General features: G+C 39.0%; 1 protein-coding gene across 4 annotated transcripts in view; it reads left to right on the forward strand.

Annotated features, from left to right (window-relative positions):
• Positions 1-18,790, forward strand: part of LOC126926973 (uncharacterized) — a 43,846-nt gene extending 25,056 nt beyond the window's left edge. Inside the window, exons 2-17 of one of the 4 annotated variants that reach the window (XM_050743280.1) lie at positions 3,755-4,027; positions 4,144-4,220; positions 6,529-6,742; positions 8,050-8,184; positions 8,341-8,370; positions 9,478-9,559; positions 9,666-9,860; positions 10,188-10,328; positions 10,460-10,700; positions 10,989-11,654; positions 12,953-13,911; positions 13,991-14,799; positions 15,998-16,310; positions 16,877-17,126; positions 17,356-17,583; positions 18,451-18,790. In XM_050743280.1, coding sequence (XP_050599237.1) covers positions 3,951-4,027; positions 4,144-4,220; positions 6,529-6,742; positions 8,050-8,184; positions 8,341-8,370; positions 9,478-9,559; positions 9,666-9,860; positions 10,188-10,328; positions 10,460-10,700; positions 10,989-11,654; positions 12,953-13,911; positions 13,991-14,799; positions 15,998-16,310; positions 16,877-17,126; positions 17,356-17,583; positions 18,451-18,656 — 4,623 coding nt within the window. In that variant the 5' untranslated portion in view covers positions 3,755-3,950 and the 3' untranslated portion in view covers positions 18,657-18,790. The remainder of the gene's footprint in view (positions 1-3,754; positions 4,028-4,143; positions 4,221-6,528; positions 6,743-8,049; positions 8,185-8,340; positions 8,371-9,477; positions 9,560-9,665; positions 9,861-10,187; positions 10,329-10,459; positions 10,701-10,988; positions 11,655-12,952; positions 13,912-13,990; positions 14,800-15,997; positions 16,311-16,876; positions 17,127-17,355; positions 17,584-18,450) is intronic. The other 3 variants (XM_050743291.1, XM_050743287.1, XM_050743294.1) reach the window with 3 other exon arrangements.
• The last annotated feature ends 362 nt before the right edge of the window (positions 18,791-19,152 follow it).

Consider the following 19,152-nt stretch of genomic DNA (forward strand, 5'->3'; position numbering starts at 1 on the left):
TAAAATGATAGCAAATTACACATTATTGATATATTTAGTGTTAGAGCTGCTAATTTTGCTCCGAGAGATTCCACTAAATATCATAATAGACACCTACAACATTGTTCTTAAACTTAGCATCGGACCAACGTTGGAAGAACGCAAACGAACGAACGTCTTTCGACAGACTGATTTCACAAACGTTCATGCAGACACGTTGGTCTTGGCAGCGCAGTCTGACAGCCAACAAAATAAGATCACGAAATCATGTAACCTGAACTAGCTCGCGCGAGTAGTCAAGAAAAGAATCGTTGTCGTCTGTCACGGAGTCACCATTTTTTCCACCCTCGGTCGTTTCACCCTTTCACCTAGGTTCCCCGTGCGTAAGCCAGGTCGTTGATCTTCGCTCGAGGAAGTGTGCACGCGGCCTTCGCGTCCTTGACAGTGGCACGCGCGAGCGCGTCCAGTCGCCGAGGGCAGCCTGAGGAATTTTTGTTTTCCGTCAGCTTCCTTTGTCGGCAGTTTTAACCCCCGTGGTTCTTCACTATGCACTTGCACGCGTGCAAAAGACTATCGTGAATGAATCATTTTTGCGGGCCAGGGAATTCCACGAGGATCGGACGAGGGAGGCTTGTCGAAGCGTTCACGAGTGAAGATCGACCTGGCGATCAAAGTTCACTGCACGGGATTTTGGTTAGTGGTGCAAGAGATGGATTTTGTGTTGTATTAGATCGTAACGTATGGGATCTTCGATTTATTTAGTTAAAGTAAATGTAATAATTTTTATTGTGCGATGAACAATTTTATTTAACGTATTTTTTTAGAAGAACGATTACAAGATAGTTCTTGCAATAACAAATTGGCAATTTATGGCAATAATGTATGATGATTTTTTATATCATGTGAAACATAGACGAATAATAAACAACGATGCAGAAATTTAATCGCATGCGATTTAAATAAAAATAGATAGCATCGACACATTTCGATCAGTAAAAATATTCCTATTTCGGTGAAACTCTCCCTTTTTTACATAATGTACCTCGCGATATTGCATGCCCAATGTGCATCCTAAGATACAACATTTGAATATCGGAAAAATATTCAAAGTAGAATATTTTATGGTAAATAATTTAAAAATGGAAATTTCCATCATAAAAGTCAAAAGTGTCCGATTACTGGAGATATTAAAAAGTGTTTGGAAATTCACGAATTATATTAAACCTAAAAGAGTAGAGGCCAGATTCAAAAAGAGTGTCTAAGCTAAATTTCATTTTACTGCTAAATACACATGAAAACATATGCATATTAGGTACACTAAATATACTAAATATACATCTGCACACTATCTAAATAAACCACAAGTCTCTCGCTTTGTCTAGTTTAATAGCCAGAAAAGTCTCCACGTTGACGCTCGATAAATCATTTTAAGTTATATTTCAGCTCCTCCAGATTCACGAGGCATCCGAGCACTTAAGATAAAGTGGACGTTCGATCAATACGGATCGGTTATCGTTGCTTCGCTTAAACCATCAACCACGCTAGCCAACCCCTAGACGAAGGTTATTAAGTTTAAAGTTTGATCGGCCGTCTCAACGAGGAATTATGTATACTGTAAAACAAGTCCTCCTCTTCGCTAATAATTTCGCACGGTTTCAATGGAATTCGCAAACGTTTAAAACACGTCAGAAGCATGCACTGGTTTGAACATGTTGCAAAAGAGATATTCGACAAAGTGTTTACAGTGTCGACGACATTCAATCTACCTGCTGGACGTTTGTACGTACGATCTAACCCTTTGCAAGCTGAGACTTGGTTGGTGTCGTCAACGGAACAGCCCTTCCATTTCGACACGATACGATACAAAGACTCGCGTTTGATTTGTTTGACTTTTACACATTACCGGTATCACACGGTTAATTCTTCGCGAATCCAGGAAACGATTTAATTGCCGAATGCTGAGAGATTTGCAGGATTATCGTAAACCCCGTTTTACTCGATCAGGTTTCAATACCATTTAACGTTAGCTGTGTTGATAGTTTTGTTAATACTGGAGATTATACAGAATATATGTATAAGGATTTAGTAGAGCGATTAGTCCAGGATGGATTAGGAATTTGCACTTTTCAGTATAAAGAGTTACTTCTATTTTTTTTTTTTTTTTTTTTTATAAAACACCATTGTGTATGTATAGTTGTAAGAAAAACGTTACATTTTTCCAAGTTATGGAAACGTATCGTAGCGAGGGATAAAGTTATAATTTAATTATGAAACCGAAGGGATGATACTTTTAAAAGTTAAAATATGTGATTCCATCTAAATAAATGGGAATTTGATACTTTGAATAACGTCGTTTGACGGACAAGTAATATCTCACTATATCTTCTTGTAATAAGTTTTGCAACAAATACAATAAATTATTCTAGGAGTTGCACTTGTTTCAGAATTTATATATAGTTATTCTTCTTTTATACCATAGCCCAAAAACCTATATTCTGTCTGAAATTTTTAACGCTCAGAACCTCGTTCGTTATGTGTAATTATAAATATTCGTAGGAAATTCTAGTTTGCAATAAATTACTCGAGCAATTTGTGAAAATTTATAGTATTCGAGGCATGAATACCACGTAACAATGTTGGGAAGTTAAAAAGCAACAGCAATTACAGCGGGCTAAATCACTGAGCGGACTTGGAAACCGGCAGACGTTAATTTCCACTTGACTCTCGAACTCGGCTCTAATTAAATCCACTTTAAACTCGAATCGTTTCGTCGTCGCTACAATTAGAAGTCACTCGAAGGTGTGCGGGGGTGGTCAACCTCCTTTCCGGAAGACTCGATTGCAAAGCATTCGCGAATTTCGAGGCCAAACTTCGTTAGCTTACCGTTTCCAACGAGGAAGCAAATCAGAGCAAACAGAGAAATTCCCGTTCCCATTCTCTTCTCTCGTGAAGAAAACAAGAACACGCCCTGAAAGTTTTTTCCTGCCTTTCGGGCGTAGTCAATGATTTAACGAGCTTGGAAATAATTTTTTCTCCGGTAGAATATACAGATATTTTGTAGATATATATACGTACTGTCACGACAACAGTCAAAGAATTTCGAAAATCAAAATATTCCAACTACACATTGATCGAATGAAAAATTGCTATCATTTCAGAGTCGTTCTGTTGGAAGGAACGTTTCATATAAAACAAGACACCCGATTATTTATCACATTGTGCACTCGCACTTGTTATTTTTATCATACGTTTTCGTACGTTTCTTGCGTAGGGATGTCAGCACAAAGAAAGAAACGATGTTGGAAAAGCGTTCTATTGAAATTATCGACACCAACATATCTGTAAAATGCAGAAAATGAATCAAAAAATGCCGGAACCTTTCGTTGATTTAATATTTGCCAAGAAATAGAGGAAGTTTTCGTAAACTTGCCTCCATTCAGAGTACTCGCGTAGAGAATGTTCAGTATATAACAGAAATATAAAATATCAAAAGATCAATAAAAAAATACAAATACTTTCCGTAAGTTCAATATTTGCCAGGAACCAGAGAGTAAAAGAAAGAGAGAAAGAGGGAGAGAGAGACGGAGAGAGGAAGACAGCAAACTCACCTCCCTCCACGTAAATCACATACAATACACCTTTATCCACTTCAATACGCGGCTGAACGGTTCAAGCACCTTCTGGACGCGATTCAACGATTCGAAGGGGCTGGTTGCTCGAAGCGGTTGATCAATTGTCTCGTAAATCGAAAGATTCGGTTCTTTTTTATTCGTAGGGTGCCTTCGACGTTGAAAATTTGCGGACAGGATGGCAGGATCGAGCCGGGAACCTCGGCCAGGCCCTAAACGACAATCTTCATCCCTCGTAAGTCGTCGCGACAGACGAAGCTGGTCTTCGTTCGATTAAAGGGCTGCTTCGAACGACGAAGGGAGAAAGAGAGAGGTGGTGGTTAGGTTGGCGTCGCGATCGAGATGAGCGATCTACAGGCCACTCTCGAGTTCTCCCTCGAGCTCTGCAAGTTCTACAATGTCGACCTGTTCCAGCGTGGGTAAGCGGATTCACCAGCCATTCTCGAGGACGGGATGTGTGCGCGACGGCTGGTTGCGTAATTTGCAACGGCTTACCTATCGCCTCTAAGCTTATCGACGATTTCCAATTTCGCAGGTATTACCAGATACGAACTGCCCTCAGAGTGTCGCCCAAACTGCCTGTCAAGGTGGAGGTTAACCAGTTACGCAACCGTGAGTACTTCTTTTGAATTTCAGTGATTTTTCAGAGATTCGGATAGGCTTAGGTTTAAAATATTACAAATCAGTGTGCAAATGTTTATGAAAAATAAGATTTTCTAAACTTCTTCCATTATCGTTTGATCGTTTTCGTTTCGTTAAATGCAGTAGACGGTGGAATCGCGTTTGTACGAACAAGTTGATGCTCGGGCTCTATCATCACAAATACGATCGAAGGTAATTTCGTGTTAAGTCCGGTGACTCTTTACGTAAACCAGAATCCATGCCTCGGTCGAAGCGGCTATTGGCTATGCAGATATAATTAGCCGGATCGCAATAATCCTAAGGAACTGTCATAAAACTAAGCATTTGTATCTTATAATTGTTATAAAATATATTCAAGTGGAGACGTTCCTTATGATTATTGCTCCATCAGGTAAGAAATGGGAAGGTCGAGCTTTTCCCATGTTCAACGATCATTTCCACCCACAAGCGACCGGTGGGAGGGCCACCAATACCCAGCAATAGTTTTGTCTCTGCGACACCATCGTAACCGAACTTCACTGATTTATCTGCCTCAGATCAGTCAACATCTCTTGACTGATTTCTCATCCCTTGATCGATCAATGTCTTGACCGCTTTTCGTTCATTGATCAATCTTCAATCGTAACTTACTATTCACACGTCTTTCAGAATACGTCTACACGCACCACGCGTAACTCTTTATATCCACAAAGTTGTTGGAATAAAGTATATATCATAACCTGTTATTTTAATGTTATAATCAGTCAACCACCTCTATTATCCTAAATGAAATAGAGGATTGACCAATTCGTGGCGTTGATTATCGAATCCTAACGAGAATTTACGACTCTCGTTGACGCGATCTATAAACACTGACTCCCATAAGGAATATATTAATATAAGCGATCATTTGTTTTTGCTCGAAATAAGTATTTAAATTCTAATATAATTGAACTAATATGAAAGAAACTGGAGCGAATGGTTATGTAATAAATTCCTATTATCGAAACTGCTCGACTGTCTGAGCTTCTTCGTCCTGTTCGAACAAACGAGGTTCTACCGCACAGCAGAATTCTATTTATCAGAACGAAATTTTAGTTAATACCCGATTAATTGAACTTTTGCCGATTGAATTCACTCGTCTGAATATGAACTGCTATCGTGTGAGCAAAAAGTAGTAGATAGTGAGAATAATGGGCGAGGTTTCCCAACAAGGTCAGATAAATGGAGTTTTTTGTCGTACTTAAAACGTGGCCGAATATTTCAATGACAAGCTCTATATAACGCTAGAACAACATTTCATTCAAATGATCTGTGACATCCACGCGCTTCATTAACGTCACCCACGCACCCATATCCTCTAACCAAACTAACAATCTCTTCGCCGTCTTTCTTTCAACTTGAAAGAACCAAGGAAAAGAAGCAAATGGTAACCGAGTTTCCAGAAATTACCAGCCCTCTGCCGCGACAACGCGTGTCCGGCGAATCAAAGAACTTTCCTCGCGGAGGCAGAAACTTCTGTGGCACCGATGGCGGCAGAAAACTCGCTCGAGTTCACCCCAGCGAGTTAGACAACGGCTGCGACTAGAATTTCCAACTAGTTCAAACCTAGCTTGCACTCGATAGCGTTAGAAAGTTCCCTGAATCGCTTGTATCGCGTTGCCACCCTTCATTGTGCATCGAAACTCGAGCTTCTCTCTTCTATCTCGTGAAAACGAATGAAAGAAAGAAAACCACGAGACGTTCAACGTGAAACGAGCGTCTCTCAAGTCCGACAGGCAATCGGAATTTCGATTTGGAAAATTAGACGCTGAACCAGATTTAAATAATCTGTTATAAAACGTTCCAACGTTAAATAGTGAAAGACTATTTTTCATCAACGAGTATTTTAATCCTCCAATAATATCATTAGATAACAAATAATAATAACGTATGTTCGATTATTGAAATTCAGGGTATTGTATTTTATTTTGTATTTTATATCCTGCTGGATATGGAGATTAATAACAAGATGAAATTGAATTAGAAATTCGACAATCGAGCGATTCAACTGAAAATTATCACGGTGCCCAATAAACGGTACCATGAAAGCAGAGTATCTAATTTGATTTTGTATTTTACATTCTCCGCAACAGAGGCGAGTAAAAATAAAATTAAATTAAAAGTTCAACCCTAAATTTTTACGGGTCCCACTAGTCCAATGATATCGTGAAAGTTAAGAATTGCAAATACGCAAGTACTTTGCGGTACTTTATCCGATGTGCAGATACAGAAGAAACGTCAACGATCATTGTTCTAGACTCGTTGGAGGCGCCTGGGACCAGCAAGCGCTTTCAGATCCTCTACAGAAACGAAGAGGTGACACTCGGCACCTCGGTCTTATTCCGAGCTCACGTGCTGGTGCACAGTCACAAGATCGAGGAGGTTCTCTCCCGCACCCACTTCAATCTCGGCGTCGAGCTATGGTTCAGCGAGCCGACGCAACCAGGAAACATGGCCTGCGTGTCGTCTAGGTAAGATAATCGTCTTGGTGTATCTCGAAACGTACTATCATCTTGCTGTACCACTGTCATTTGGTAGACGGTAGTGATATGTTCGCTGACCGCGACGATCGTTTCAGCGTCGCTCGTGAAAAGAAACGATATTGCGGTTTCGTAGGATTGCTACATGCGACTTGCTATACAAGAATCGTGAGAGTCCTATGTTCGTAACGTAACGAAGACAGCGAAGAGAAGGAGTAGTTACGTTTGAAGTTAATTCGTAGACTCTTAAGCTGCGTCTACGCCATATACTAAGACATATTATACGTATAGCGAAATTGTATAACGCGTTAAAGAAACCAAAAGAAAAATCTTATGTAATAACGCTATGCATATATACAGAGTATTTTAAAAATAGGTGATTAATTTTTGGTATCGTGTTCTATTCGTTTTAAGCACAAAGGGATGTGATATGAACGCTTAAGTCTAAGATATTTCTTTTTCAAGATATAAATACTTCTTAATTGCAGGAATATCTGTCACACGTAGATGACGAGCATTGTTAACATTTTGATATTTACAAGAATAAAATGTAAAATGATGGTAATATTAATTAATTACATTTTCCTCGTGTGTATCCTGCACTGAAACAATGCATTTGAAACACCAAGTCACACTAATTAAACGTAAGTCACAACCGTAAACTTGTCATGACGATTATTATTATGAAATCTAATTTCGTTTTAGTCTCTGAGAAGTCATACTGGTCAGCATTATTTTCTTCATTCTACTGCTAGAATACGTATGATTAGAATATTAAATTACATTTATGTATAGGATCAAAGAAATGGATAGAAATTACGAATGTCCTATATGTTTTGAGACACATGTTCAAATTAACGAATTTACGTTAAATTAATATAAAGAATAAACTTGACGAAGACCAGCCTCTGTGAGAAAGAAAGTAATAAATACCGAAAGAGTATCTCCCATATGTTTCCCAAAAAGCGACAAAAATTCTTCTAAAAAAATTGAACATTTAATTGCAGGAAACTTTGTAATTCGAAGTAGGCAGTCGTTAAAATCACATTACAATTTCCGTAACATAGTTTGAATATAATGCACGAGGAAAAGACGTAATGCTTAGTTGTTGAAGGAACACCGACCTCTACAACTTCCATAAATTTCTTCCGCCCATTATGCCTAGGCAAAAGTACACGACAAGAAAGCAGAACTTCCCCACAGACCTAATAGATGGAGAGATCGATAACCTTGGCCGCGTACGCTTTCATGTTCTACCTTGAAGGTTTGACGAGCTTCGTTTGCTTTTTGCTTTATAGGGCGTTGCAGCTGAACTTCGCGCCCACGAAGGGGCTTCACTATCATTTGCCGGTGCTCTTCGACTACTTTCATCTTGCCGCCGTCTCCATCACGATTCACGCCTGCCTCGTGGCCCTTCATCAACCTTACATCAAGTCGGTAACAAGTTGAATTTTTTCTCGAGTCATATTCCTCTCTCAAAATATAATTGCAAAATATTTTTATTTGCGTACGTATACACGATTGTTAACGATGAAAATTTCTCTTTTCCGCATACGAACGCTGATTTCATTGTACCGTGTTGCACGTAGGAAGAGCATACTTCATTATGTCCAGAGCTGGTAAGTTTGAAATTTCGTGTTTCCTATTTTTTTTTTACAATAAAAATGACAAATTTATGGAAACAGTACTTTTAATGCGAATAACGATTTTTGTCGAGTTTCCTCTCTTTTGATCAAGTTCTTTTCTTTTTATTTTCAATTGTCTATTTTGGTGATTTCTGATGTTTTAAGATTAATAAAGATTGAACATTAACAGAGAAAGGAGAAAAGATATTAATTATTGAAGAATATATTGTTAAACGAGCTGTGATTATTACTTTTATATGTTGTTTATTTTACATTGTTTAAGTTGTATATTATATTTGAAATATTTGCATGTATGTATTTATATATAAATGTTTATGCTTTTAAGTTAATTTTATGTTTTACGTGTGTTTATATATTGTAATGTGGTTATCTCATATTAGAAAGCCAATTGGTGGCTTTCAAGAAAGAAATTTTTAAAATGGTGTTTTCTTTGCTCATTAAATTGCACAAGAGACTGTAACAGGGGGACTTTTTTGTAGTCGAATTGAACGTATAATGTAATAAAGTATCAAAGGGGCATTATTTCTGAATTAATTAATTCTTTGAGTACAGAATCCTTTTTGATGGCTGTGGGAAAAATATTCTTACCAATTATTCGAACACACATGTTCCCAGTATTATTATAGTGGAAACATTCTTTTTTCAGATTTTTATGGAAAAGCACATTTATCGTTTGATTAGCTAATAAATTATAGTCGAAGATTAATAGTTAAATCAAAGGCTATGAAATATCAAATATCCTCTGTTATGACTATTAATAAAATAATTTATTATACGCAGAATAATAATAGAAGAATAATAAAATAATAACAAAATAGTGATAGAATAATAGCGAACTATGGTAATTTTAAGTTTCAAAATTTCATATAAAATTCCAAGTGTCGAAATTGTGAAAACAATAAAAATCCACACAGTGAAAAATTAAATGCATAACCAATTCACAAATTTAAATTAAATCATGTCCGACCTCCTAATCGTTTCAATCAAAAAATTGTATTCCGTTCGTAGTGACAATGCGAGTTCGATTGTGTTTTAATTTAACATCGCGACAGGGTAATTAACCGAGTGATATGCTTGCAGCGCGCCGCGTGGAGGGAAACCGTGGCTACAATTTAAACAGACTGCAGCAAACGGGGATAACAATGCTCAGTTAGGAAATATCGTGAGTTCATGCACGAGTTTCATTAAAATTTTTAATTGATAGTTTAGCTGCTACAAAAAGAAAGATCAAAAGAACGCTCGCAACAAGATATTCGTAACTATTGCAGGAAACAACAACGAGATGCGTTGGTTCAGCCACGAGGATACAACACGCGAAATTAGTTCAACAGGAAGTAATCAGGTTACTTTTGGCCGCGAGGGAATCTTTGCTCAACGACTTAGCTGATTTAGCGCGTCTGCTACCTTCTTGCCAGCAAAGAGCGCTCGAGCTTGCTCAGAACACGCACAAAGAAATTACCAAGGTCGGTACTGCTTCTCAGGTTTTCTTACAAAATTCTTTGTTCTAGGCATGTAAATTATTCCACGTCGCTTTTGACAAAATTCGACTTCTATTTATGGAACATAGAGTTAGTCAGCGAAATTATTTCTATTACTTGTTACAATTCAATTGTGGATCTTTGTGCTTTATATCTCTATGAATACAATTAAGATACTAGGTAAATAACAATGTTGATATTATCAGGTAATATAAATATTCGAACTTGAAGACATCAAATTAACTTACGCGTGTAATATTTTTCGTTTTGTTTTCTGTGACTTCTCTGTGGAAGATAGTAGTTGTGTTGTAGTTACAGATGATGGACACGGAGGAGACTGATGTCGCCCAACTCTGCGCACAAAATATCGTTCTTTGGCAACATTTTCTGGAAGCGTTCTCCGGACGCGAGGCTGTTCATCAGCATCTTGCGAGGATCCATCATCAGCTGAGGGTAAAACGCACGTTTTATTGTCTTGTTTTATTGTCTGACAGATACACCATAGAATTACGATGAAACTTCGTTTCAAATATTCTAAGAAGGTACCACCTTATTTAAATCATTAATTGGTCGCAAATTCGTAGGTGAAACGTTTTGCGGAAGGTTTCTTCGTGCTAGAAAACCCTAGGACATCCGCATGGGGCTGTTACGATGCGAACTACCAGTCGTATCAAGCGGTGAGCGAAGCCGCAAGAAGATCGCGATATCTGTCCTCGTTGCCTCCGCTCCCAGTGCACTGTCCGGAATTGGACGGAGATCTTCACTCTCTGCCTTTGATCTTCGAGGATCAGTACGTGGATATGAAGCAGAGGCACAGAAACAGCGGCAAGTATCACTTTGATGAAAAGAATGAACGCGATATAGCTTCGAATCACGAATGATCAACCCTTTTGTACGATGATTATAACACAGGATCAAAATTTTGTTCTCGTTAGCCAAGCATTTTTACGAATTTAATTGCAACCAACAACCGTTGTATATGTATATCATCAAGATATTCTCTATTCATACAAATATTATCAAGAAAAATTGTCACAAGCCATAGGGATTGCTACCCATAAAGCATCCCCTAACTTTTTCAAAAATTAATCAAACGGCAAATGCTCGTTCCAGTTCCCGGCATCGACGACTGCAGTTGCGGCATAGCAGCAATCCTAGAGTCGCGATCCATGGGAATCTGGTCACCAAGGAGCGAAGGCACGGCTCAGGATATCGGTTCGGTCCAAGGTCGTCTGATGCTCACTCCATCCACCCTTCCTGCCAGGCACAGCAAATCCTTGGACCAACTAGGCCCAGACATCGCTCCAGTTCAGCCAAGGACATCGCCAAAGACGCTTCCTCGATCCGTGTCCACGCAGCTGTTTCCAAGACAGAGAGGCGGGGCGCGAAACGTTACTCCACCAGCGACAGTTCCTTCAAGAGGAAGGCAAAGGTCGACAGCGCCGTCCAGTAGCACGCTTTTCCCTCCTTCGGGGCAGCAAGCCTGCTCCGCTCCAAACCCATCCCTAGGATCGACACCCGTGATCCCGTTGCCTCGCGCCAAGTCTACGCAAATATTGGTGTTGCCCAGACAACAAAATGATCCTCAGAACACCTCGATAACGTCGCTCCTCGCGGCTATGTTTCCTGAATTACCGCCAGGAGGACAGTTACCTGGGTACAGACCGTCGAACAAGTCCTGCGAACAAACTCTTACGGTACCCACCTGTCTGGGAACGACGGACCATGCTCAGATGACAGATTGTTGGAGCGAGAATAAGGCTCCTAATATTAACGAAGGTACGGAGATGGTATTCTTTTGCGGAGGAGGATTCTTTGAGAGTAAAGTTTATGAAGAAGAGAGTTTATGAAAGATTGATCGACATAGATCAGTTTGGGGAAATATGAAATTGCACTTATATCTGGGTGCATTACTTTCTTTTCTCTGATATCTTCTGTTAAGATTTCTGAGCGATTAAGTGTAATACAGAACAGTAAATGTCAAACTAAAACATTAAATCTTTATGATTCTCATATAAATATTCATATAAGTCATCTTGAGTAATTCCATTAAGATTTATATATTTAATATTTAATATTCCAATAGATATTAATGTCATCCTATACATTCGATATGCTTCTCGATAATGTATCATATAATTTATGGTTTTCATATTATAGTATATGGTAAGATTATATTATACCAAATGAAACCAAAAGTCATCTTACATAACATATTTATTCCATTGCCTACCAAGAAGCTCATGAATTAATACACTATCTTTCATTACTCACGATATAAAAATCCAAGTAAATATTATTGGGATGATATTCGAATATTGATATTCACGTGTTTGTATTTGCAATAGACGATAAAAGTACATATCTCTTTATCGAAAATAATGAAATGCAAGTGAATAATTCTGTATAATATTACGGAGTGGCTACTTCGTAATGAATCCGCTCATTCGCTAGTATGGTACATTCTGTACAACTCTCCATATTCTCTACATTGTCCCCGGAACACTCCCTTTGAGCTTACGGAAAAAACACTCGCTCTGAACTCTCATTCGCTATACACGGTTCACCCTTAAGAGACCTCACCCCAACGTGTGTACACGTACACAACCGTACACTCATACTCATCGCACAACTTTTACGTAGCGTGCATTTTTGAAATTTTTATTTTTTACGGCTCATACTCCGCTTAACAGCTCTTTCTTCTTTGCATTACTCACTCAATAAAGTTTATGACACCCTTTAGAAAACACCTCTATGTTAATATTCTACGTCCTCTAGTACCTGCAATCAACAAGGTTTCCTCTTTCAGAGTATTTATATCGTTTATATTATAGAAAATATATTATGTATTCAGGAAATATTAAAATATTACATTTAAGTTATTTACACTATCTATGTTATTATAAAACTAATTTACAAAACTTTCTAACAAATCCTAGTACATCCAATCATAAGTACTTATTTGCCTTTATCTATTTCAGTAATGGTTAAAACGTTATTAATTGCTTATTGAATTTTTATCCATTTTAATTTTACTAAGCGTTAAATTGATCAAGTCGTTAACTATTGCTCTACAGATTACCATTCTCTGGATACAAGAAGAATTCGGCTAGAGCCACGCAGTCACCGATTACCAACGCGTCATCCACTGTCGACCGCCAACGACCAAAACAACTTACTACCAACAAAAGCGAGCGTTAATGGCGACACGTTTCTCCCAGAACAACAACCGCTTCACACAGCCACCCTGGACAGAGTGACCTATCGAGGAAATTCCCGTAAACAAGCGCATCAAACAGGTGACAAATACAGTCAAACGAATGGTCTAGAGTCTCGCAGGTATCACACAATTGGTAAAACTGGGTCCGGGCTAAATCAGCGAAATCGGGAGGTTCAGGATTCAATGAATGGCGGAGGGTTGCCCAGCAGTCATTCGATGATGGCTGATCCTTTGTACAAAAGATCCAATTACACGTCGACAACTACAGACTCCTTCTTCTATCGAACAAATGGCACCAGTGGGAGGACACGTGGAGAACCAGAGAGACCAAGGAGACCAAAAAGCACAGAAAGATTAGTAGATGACGTTGATCGTAACGAGTATTGTGATTTTCGAAGAGAAAGACCAAGAAGAAGAGAGGAGAGGTCTGCTGTCAAGAGCCCTCGTAATGGTGTCGCGTCTTCTTACAGAGAAGCAGAGAAACATAGGAGGCCACATAGCGAAGATAAGATGCAAGAATTAACTAACGAGATGTTTTATAAGGTGATGACAGCTATGTCTGAACCGAAGAAGGAACAACGTGTGGAGAAGAGGAAGGATAGGCATGGAAGAAGACCGCATTCCGCGCCTGTTCTGGATATTGATCATCCGGCTGAGGAGAATAAGAAGTGTAGTCATAGGAATAGGAAACCAGCACCTCCACCTCCAGCTTACCAGGATCCTGCGGTGGCTCCGCTGCCAAAGTACAGGCCTCCGCCTCCGGTAACCACGACGAGCGTGCTGGGGGTGGAGAATAATAATAAAATTATTCTGAAGGTAGTATCTCTTACGTTCTTCTTTGATAATTCTCTATATAAAATCTTCATACATGAAAATTCTTTCTCCATAATTACAGGTAGAGCCCATCAAGTCTCCCATGGAGGCGCCAGCAACGAATGGAACAACACCATCCGACACCTCCAGCGCTGTTCCAGCGCCAAGCGTGAAAAGACTGAGATGTGCGAGTGTGCCAGTGGCGCAGAACAAAGTTGTGGTACCACGAAGCGCAGTGTCGTTACCTTGCATGCCCATACGCGACAGCAAGGACAGCCTTAGCAACAATCTTCCCGTCATTCCGAATCCTCTCAGCCCGCCGTCCAGCAGACCGAGTAGCCCAACGATGAGCTCCAGTTCCAGTAACCTTACGTCCGAGTGTTCCGGATGGGTCAGCAGCGGGGACACGTCTAGCTCCGAGCAGCGTCGAAACGCGAAGCTATCGAGCGAACAGCTTCGTCAAAAATTGTCAAAAATCGTACCAAGAAAGGAAAGACCCGCTCCAACGAAAGAAAGCGTAGAAGAGCATTCGTACGAAGAAGTACGACTTCCGCCTCCAAAAATGTTCCAGGACGAACCACCGCCTCCAGAGGAATTTCGTGATCCGCCTGCTATCATCGATAATCCTTTGTATCACGTTTACGAGACGGTGAAACCGGTTAGAAGTCCTAAACAGACGAAGACTGCGCCGTGTAGTCCTCAGAAGAATAGAGATAGGGAGAGGGAGAGGGAGAGAGATAGAGATCTTCCATATGGAGCTAGAGATATTTGTTTAGATTGTTATCAAGAGGGCAAGGAACTGTTACAGTCGATTCAGGATGATTCGATTAATTTTAAAAAATGCAAGGAAGCGTTCAAGAGGCAGATGAGCTTCTCAGGGAAGATTTACAGGTGCGTTGACGATTATACAGGATTTCTTGTGAGATTTGATTTCGCTGGTTTGGTGGGGTCGAAGCTTTTCGTTTGATAATAAGATTGTTGGCTGATCAAGTACAATGGATGAACGATGGTTTGATATCATTCATTCATTGCGTTGTTAAATTAACGACAGCTCTAAAGATGATTAATTATTCCTGTCATTTATGACGGTTTGTTTAACTGTATCGTATCGATTAGATGAAACACGAGGCACTAAATGCAATATGCGTGTGATAAAATAATTTTGAAAGTTTGGAGTAAAGCGTTTGTTTGAATAGCCTTCTAACGCTTTACCAGATTATAATTCATTTAGCCGAGGATTTAGCGGCGTACATTAAATATTTTTACTTCAACACCGATTAGTTATATAGTTTAGCTACCAAGTCCTTTGGCCTTCACATAGTCCCTTCGTTATAACACGTATAATTTCACAGCGAAAATTATGATTTTCTGTATTTGGTTGTTCGAAAAGTTCGTAATATTTGGGGAAAATTTGAAGCTAATATATTTCTACAACATTAACATTTCATTTAACTTTTAAGTTTCCTAATGATCAGAATAAGCGACCATTGAATATTTCAGTTAAAACAATACTTTTGCCTTGCGTTTGAGAAAAATGATATTTTGCTCAATAGACAAGATTTTAAGGACGTCTTTTTTAACTTTCTAAAACAATAGGCGTCTTACCATTTAATTTAGAAATTTTTTATGATATCTGGTACCAGATGTTTGAATGATATTACAAGCTTTGATTTAAGCACGTCTTATTAAACAATTATTTTTTTTACAATTCACCAGTGCTCCCTCTTTACGCGTTGCAGTTGATAGCTAATTTTCATCGAACTCAATATCTTATTGATTACCAGAAATTCGTAATAAACCATCTTCTCTCAATCTCATAACAAACAGCGTCCACCTAATCACATCTTAACAATCTCGCCAGAAAATATTTCTAACTATTAAAAACGCTACGAACTTTCCAAACAACTGAATAACTCCAAGCCAAACTTTAATATCGTGCAATTATTTTCGCCTATTTTTCTTTCTCGCCTTTGTTCGCAAGCATCCGTGCCATTTTCTATCTGCCTTTTTGAGTTCGGCGATGGCTTTCTTCTGTCACTTTGTGTTTTTTCGTAGTTAAGTTTCTCTTTGTCTACCTTATCCCCTCTAGAGAACACAAGGAAGCGCAGTTGCGTTTCCATAAACGTGCCCATTCCTTTGGATACGGTGACTTCCTGACCCCGTCGTCGGTAAAACCTCTAAGATCGAATGTGCCTCTTAGTGATTATCCGACCCTGGCCTCGACCATGCCGTACTTCCACATCAGCAACGAGTACCGGCTGTTCTCGCCGGAAGGAGCTCATCTGATTATCTGCGTGCACGGTCTCGATGGCAACCCTGCTGATCTTCGTTTGGTCAAGACGTACTTGGAACTGAGTCTTCCCGGAGCGCATCTAGATTTTTTAATGTCTGAGAGAAATCAAGTGAGATTCGTTTTATTATATTTTATTAGGAGGGCAGAATTTTTCTCAGTTTGATTTATATAAGTAATAGAAGCATTTATTTATTATGAATGTTTTTTTTTAATTTATTAGATTGCAAGATATATTTCCTAGCGATTCCGAATGGAAACTAGCTTTGCATGTTATGTTTTTGTGAATACGAGGAGATCGGTCTTTTGCATTTCTTCTTCATCAAACAACCATCAATTAATTTTGTTTTTCATGGCTCAACTAATTTTTCTATAACGTCGATGGCAGTCGAAATAACTTAACTGTAAGTGACATCGAGGAAAACGGAAAAATTATATCGATGTTGATCGAAGATGTTATCTGCAAGTTTAAGAATGAAAAATATTATAAAATATTTGAGATACATATACATTCGTGTGAGATTGAGTTTGAAGTAGAATCGCCATAGATTTGATATCTCAAAGCGAGTCTGAATTAGAAACAAAAATAACTAGAAGCGAGAGTGAAAAAGATCGTCTATTCGAAAGAAGTAACGAACGTGTGTTAATAAATTGCATATTCTTATGTTGTACGGAAAGGGTGACACATTTTCGGATTTCGATACAATGACGGATCGACTGGTAGCCGAGATTCTGCATCACATCGAGACGTCGGGCCTGAACCCGACGAAAGTCAGCTTTATTGGACATTCTTTAGGGACCATCATCATAAGAAGCGCTCTGACGCGGCCTCAATTACGGCCGCTTCTTCCACGTTTACACACGTTTCTCAGCCTAAGCGGTCCACACTTAGGTACACTGTATAACACCAGTGGATTAGTTAACGCAGGTAATGTCAGAAAATAATTCGTCTCTTCTGGTCGTTGAAAACGAAATTTTAGCGATTTTGTAAACATTTCTAATAATCTCGAAATACAAATTCCAACACATAAAAAGTTCACATAACAATTCCAAACTAGATGATTCTAAGAATGAAAGGACTTCTTTGTTTAAAAATCGTAAATTCCTATACGTTAAGACTTGAAACTGTTATTTCCAAAATAAAACTATGTCCTCAGGTATGTGGTTCATGCAGAAGCTGAAGAAGTCGGTCTCGTTGCTGCAACTGGCTATGAAAGATGCGCCGAATGTTAGACGGTCGTTCATGTTCCGCCTCAGTCAGAAGAGCAATCTCGAGAAATTCAAACACGTGCTGCTGTGCGGGAGCGCGCAGGATCGATACGTGCCGCTTCATTCTGCTCGTATAGAACTCTGCAAAGCCGCCGTACGGGATTCCACCGATCAAGGTAATCGAACTTCATTTATTTTTTCATTTATCTCTGATAATACGACTTTATCGAACGAGCAATCTTGGGAATAGGAGACTTCCATCAGGAGATCCTAAAAGGCTATCTGTTTTTTTCTTTTCTTTCTTTTTTACCAAAGAGTTCCACTTTCTTACGAAAGAAAAGAGCTTATTGGCTTTATGCCGAGGAACTATATATTATAATTTTAGCGTTCCAAACTTGACATTCTCTATGCTACAATGGAACGTGATTTGTTACTTTTAAGAACAATAAGAGTAGGACTTCACGACAGTTTTATAATAAAATACTTGGAAAATAAAGATAGCGATTGTTGAGGTTGACTGATAGAAGAACGAGTGGATGAATTTGTAATGGAAAAATATATTAAAATAAGTATAGGTATCAGTATAAGTATTAGTGTATGCTGATCCATATCCTCGCTCTTACAACGTTACAATACAATAGAAGAAGCTATGATAGGGAGCAGGTTCATATATTTATAGCAAAGGACATTACCAAAAAGTTGATCTTGTAGCTGTAGCTGAAGGCTACAAGAAACAGCAATAGAAATCTATTATACTTATAGCTCTTTTGTTTCTAGACATTGTAACCCAAAACAAAATTTATATTCAAAGGTATAATAATATGGACCTCTCCTTATTTCGAATCTTTTGTTTCACTAAATTACAAAAGCAAAGATGTAGAGTTTTTCTTCAACAACGATAAACATACAATTTGTACTGAATGTTAACTAGGGTTCTAATACTTAATGTATATATAATTTGATGGAATAATAACAGAATATTATGTTGAGTAGGATACCCTACCCCTATCGATAAAATAAATAAAAACAATGTGATGTTGTAGGTGCAGCATATCGTGAGATGGTGCACAACATCCTGTACCCGGTGATGTCCTCGTCAGGAGTAAGTTTAGTGAGGTACGACGTGCACCACGCGTTACCTGCGACGGCAAACGCTCTGATTGGCCGAGCCGCGCACATCGCCGTCCTCGATTCCGAGCTTTTCATCGAGAAGTTCCTGCTGGTGGCTGGTCTGAAATACTTCAGATAAGGAACGGACTGCCTAGCGACTTAAATGACGAATCGTTAAAGGAACAAGATTAAAAAATGAAGAGAAACTAGTCTAATACTAGCGAATTAACTAGCAACAGGGAGAGATGAACATAAAAAAAAAAAGAGAGAAAAGAAGAATAAAGCCGAGAGCGGATTCTCGTAACTCTCCGTGTCGTCTTCGATCGCATTAGGAATAATTAGCGCGTCCTGCTCGATAATTGCCCCGCTTCTAAACTAAAATACCTTCGCCTCTTTTTTCAACGCTTGCTCCGTTTCTCTTCTTCCAAACGATGGAAAATCGGTCGTCCGATCGATCAGAAGCGGGGCAATTGCAACGTTTTTACACACAAGTGGCCACATCGTTCGGACATGTTTTAATATAAGAACGTCGTCGATCAGTTTCTCTCGTTAGGTTCCTAAGTGTCATTCCATCGTGGCGCCGTTCGAAGCGCGTCCCTCGCCCTCCATTTCGACGATTCATCGAGCCATCGAAC

The sequence above is a fragment of the Bombus affinis genome, chromosome 2 (genome assembly GCF_024516045.1).
Source record: "Bombus affinis isolate iyBomAffi1 chromosome 2, iyBomAffi1.2, whole genome shotgun sequence".
NCBI classification, from domain to species: domain Eukaryota; kingdom Metazoa; phylum Arthropoda; class Insecta; order Hymenoptera; family Apidae; genus Bombus; species Bombus affinis.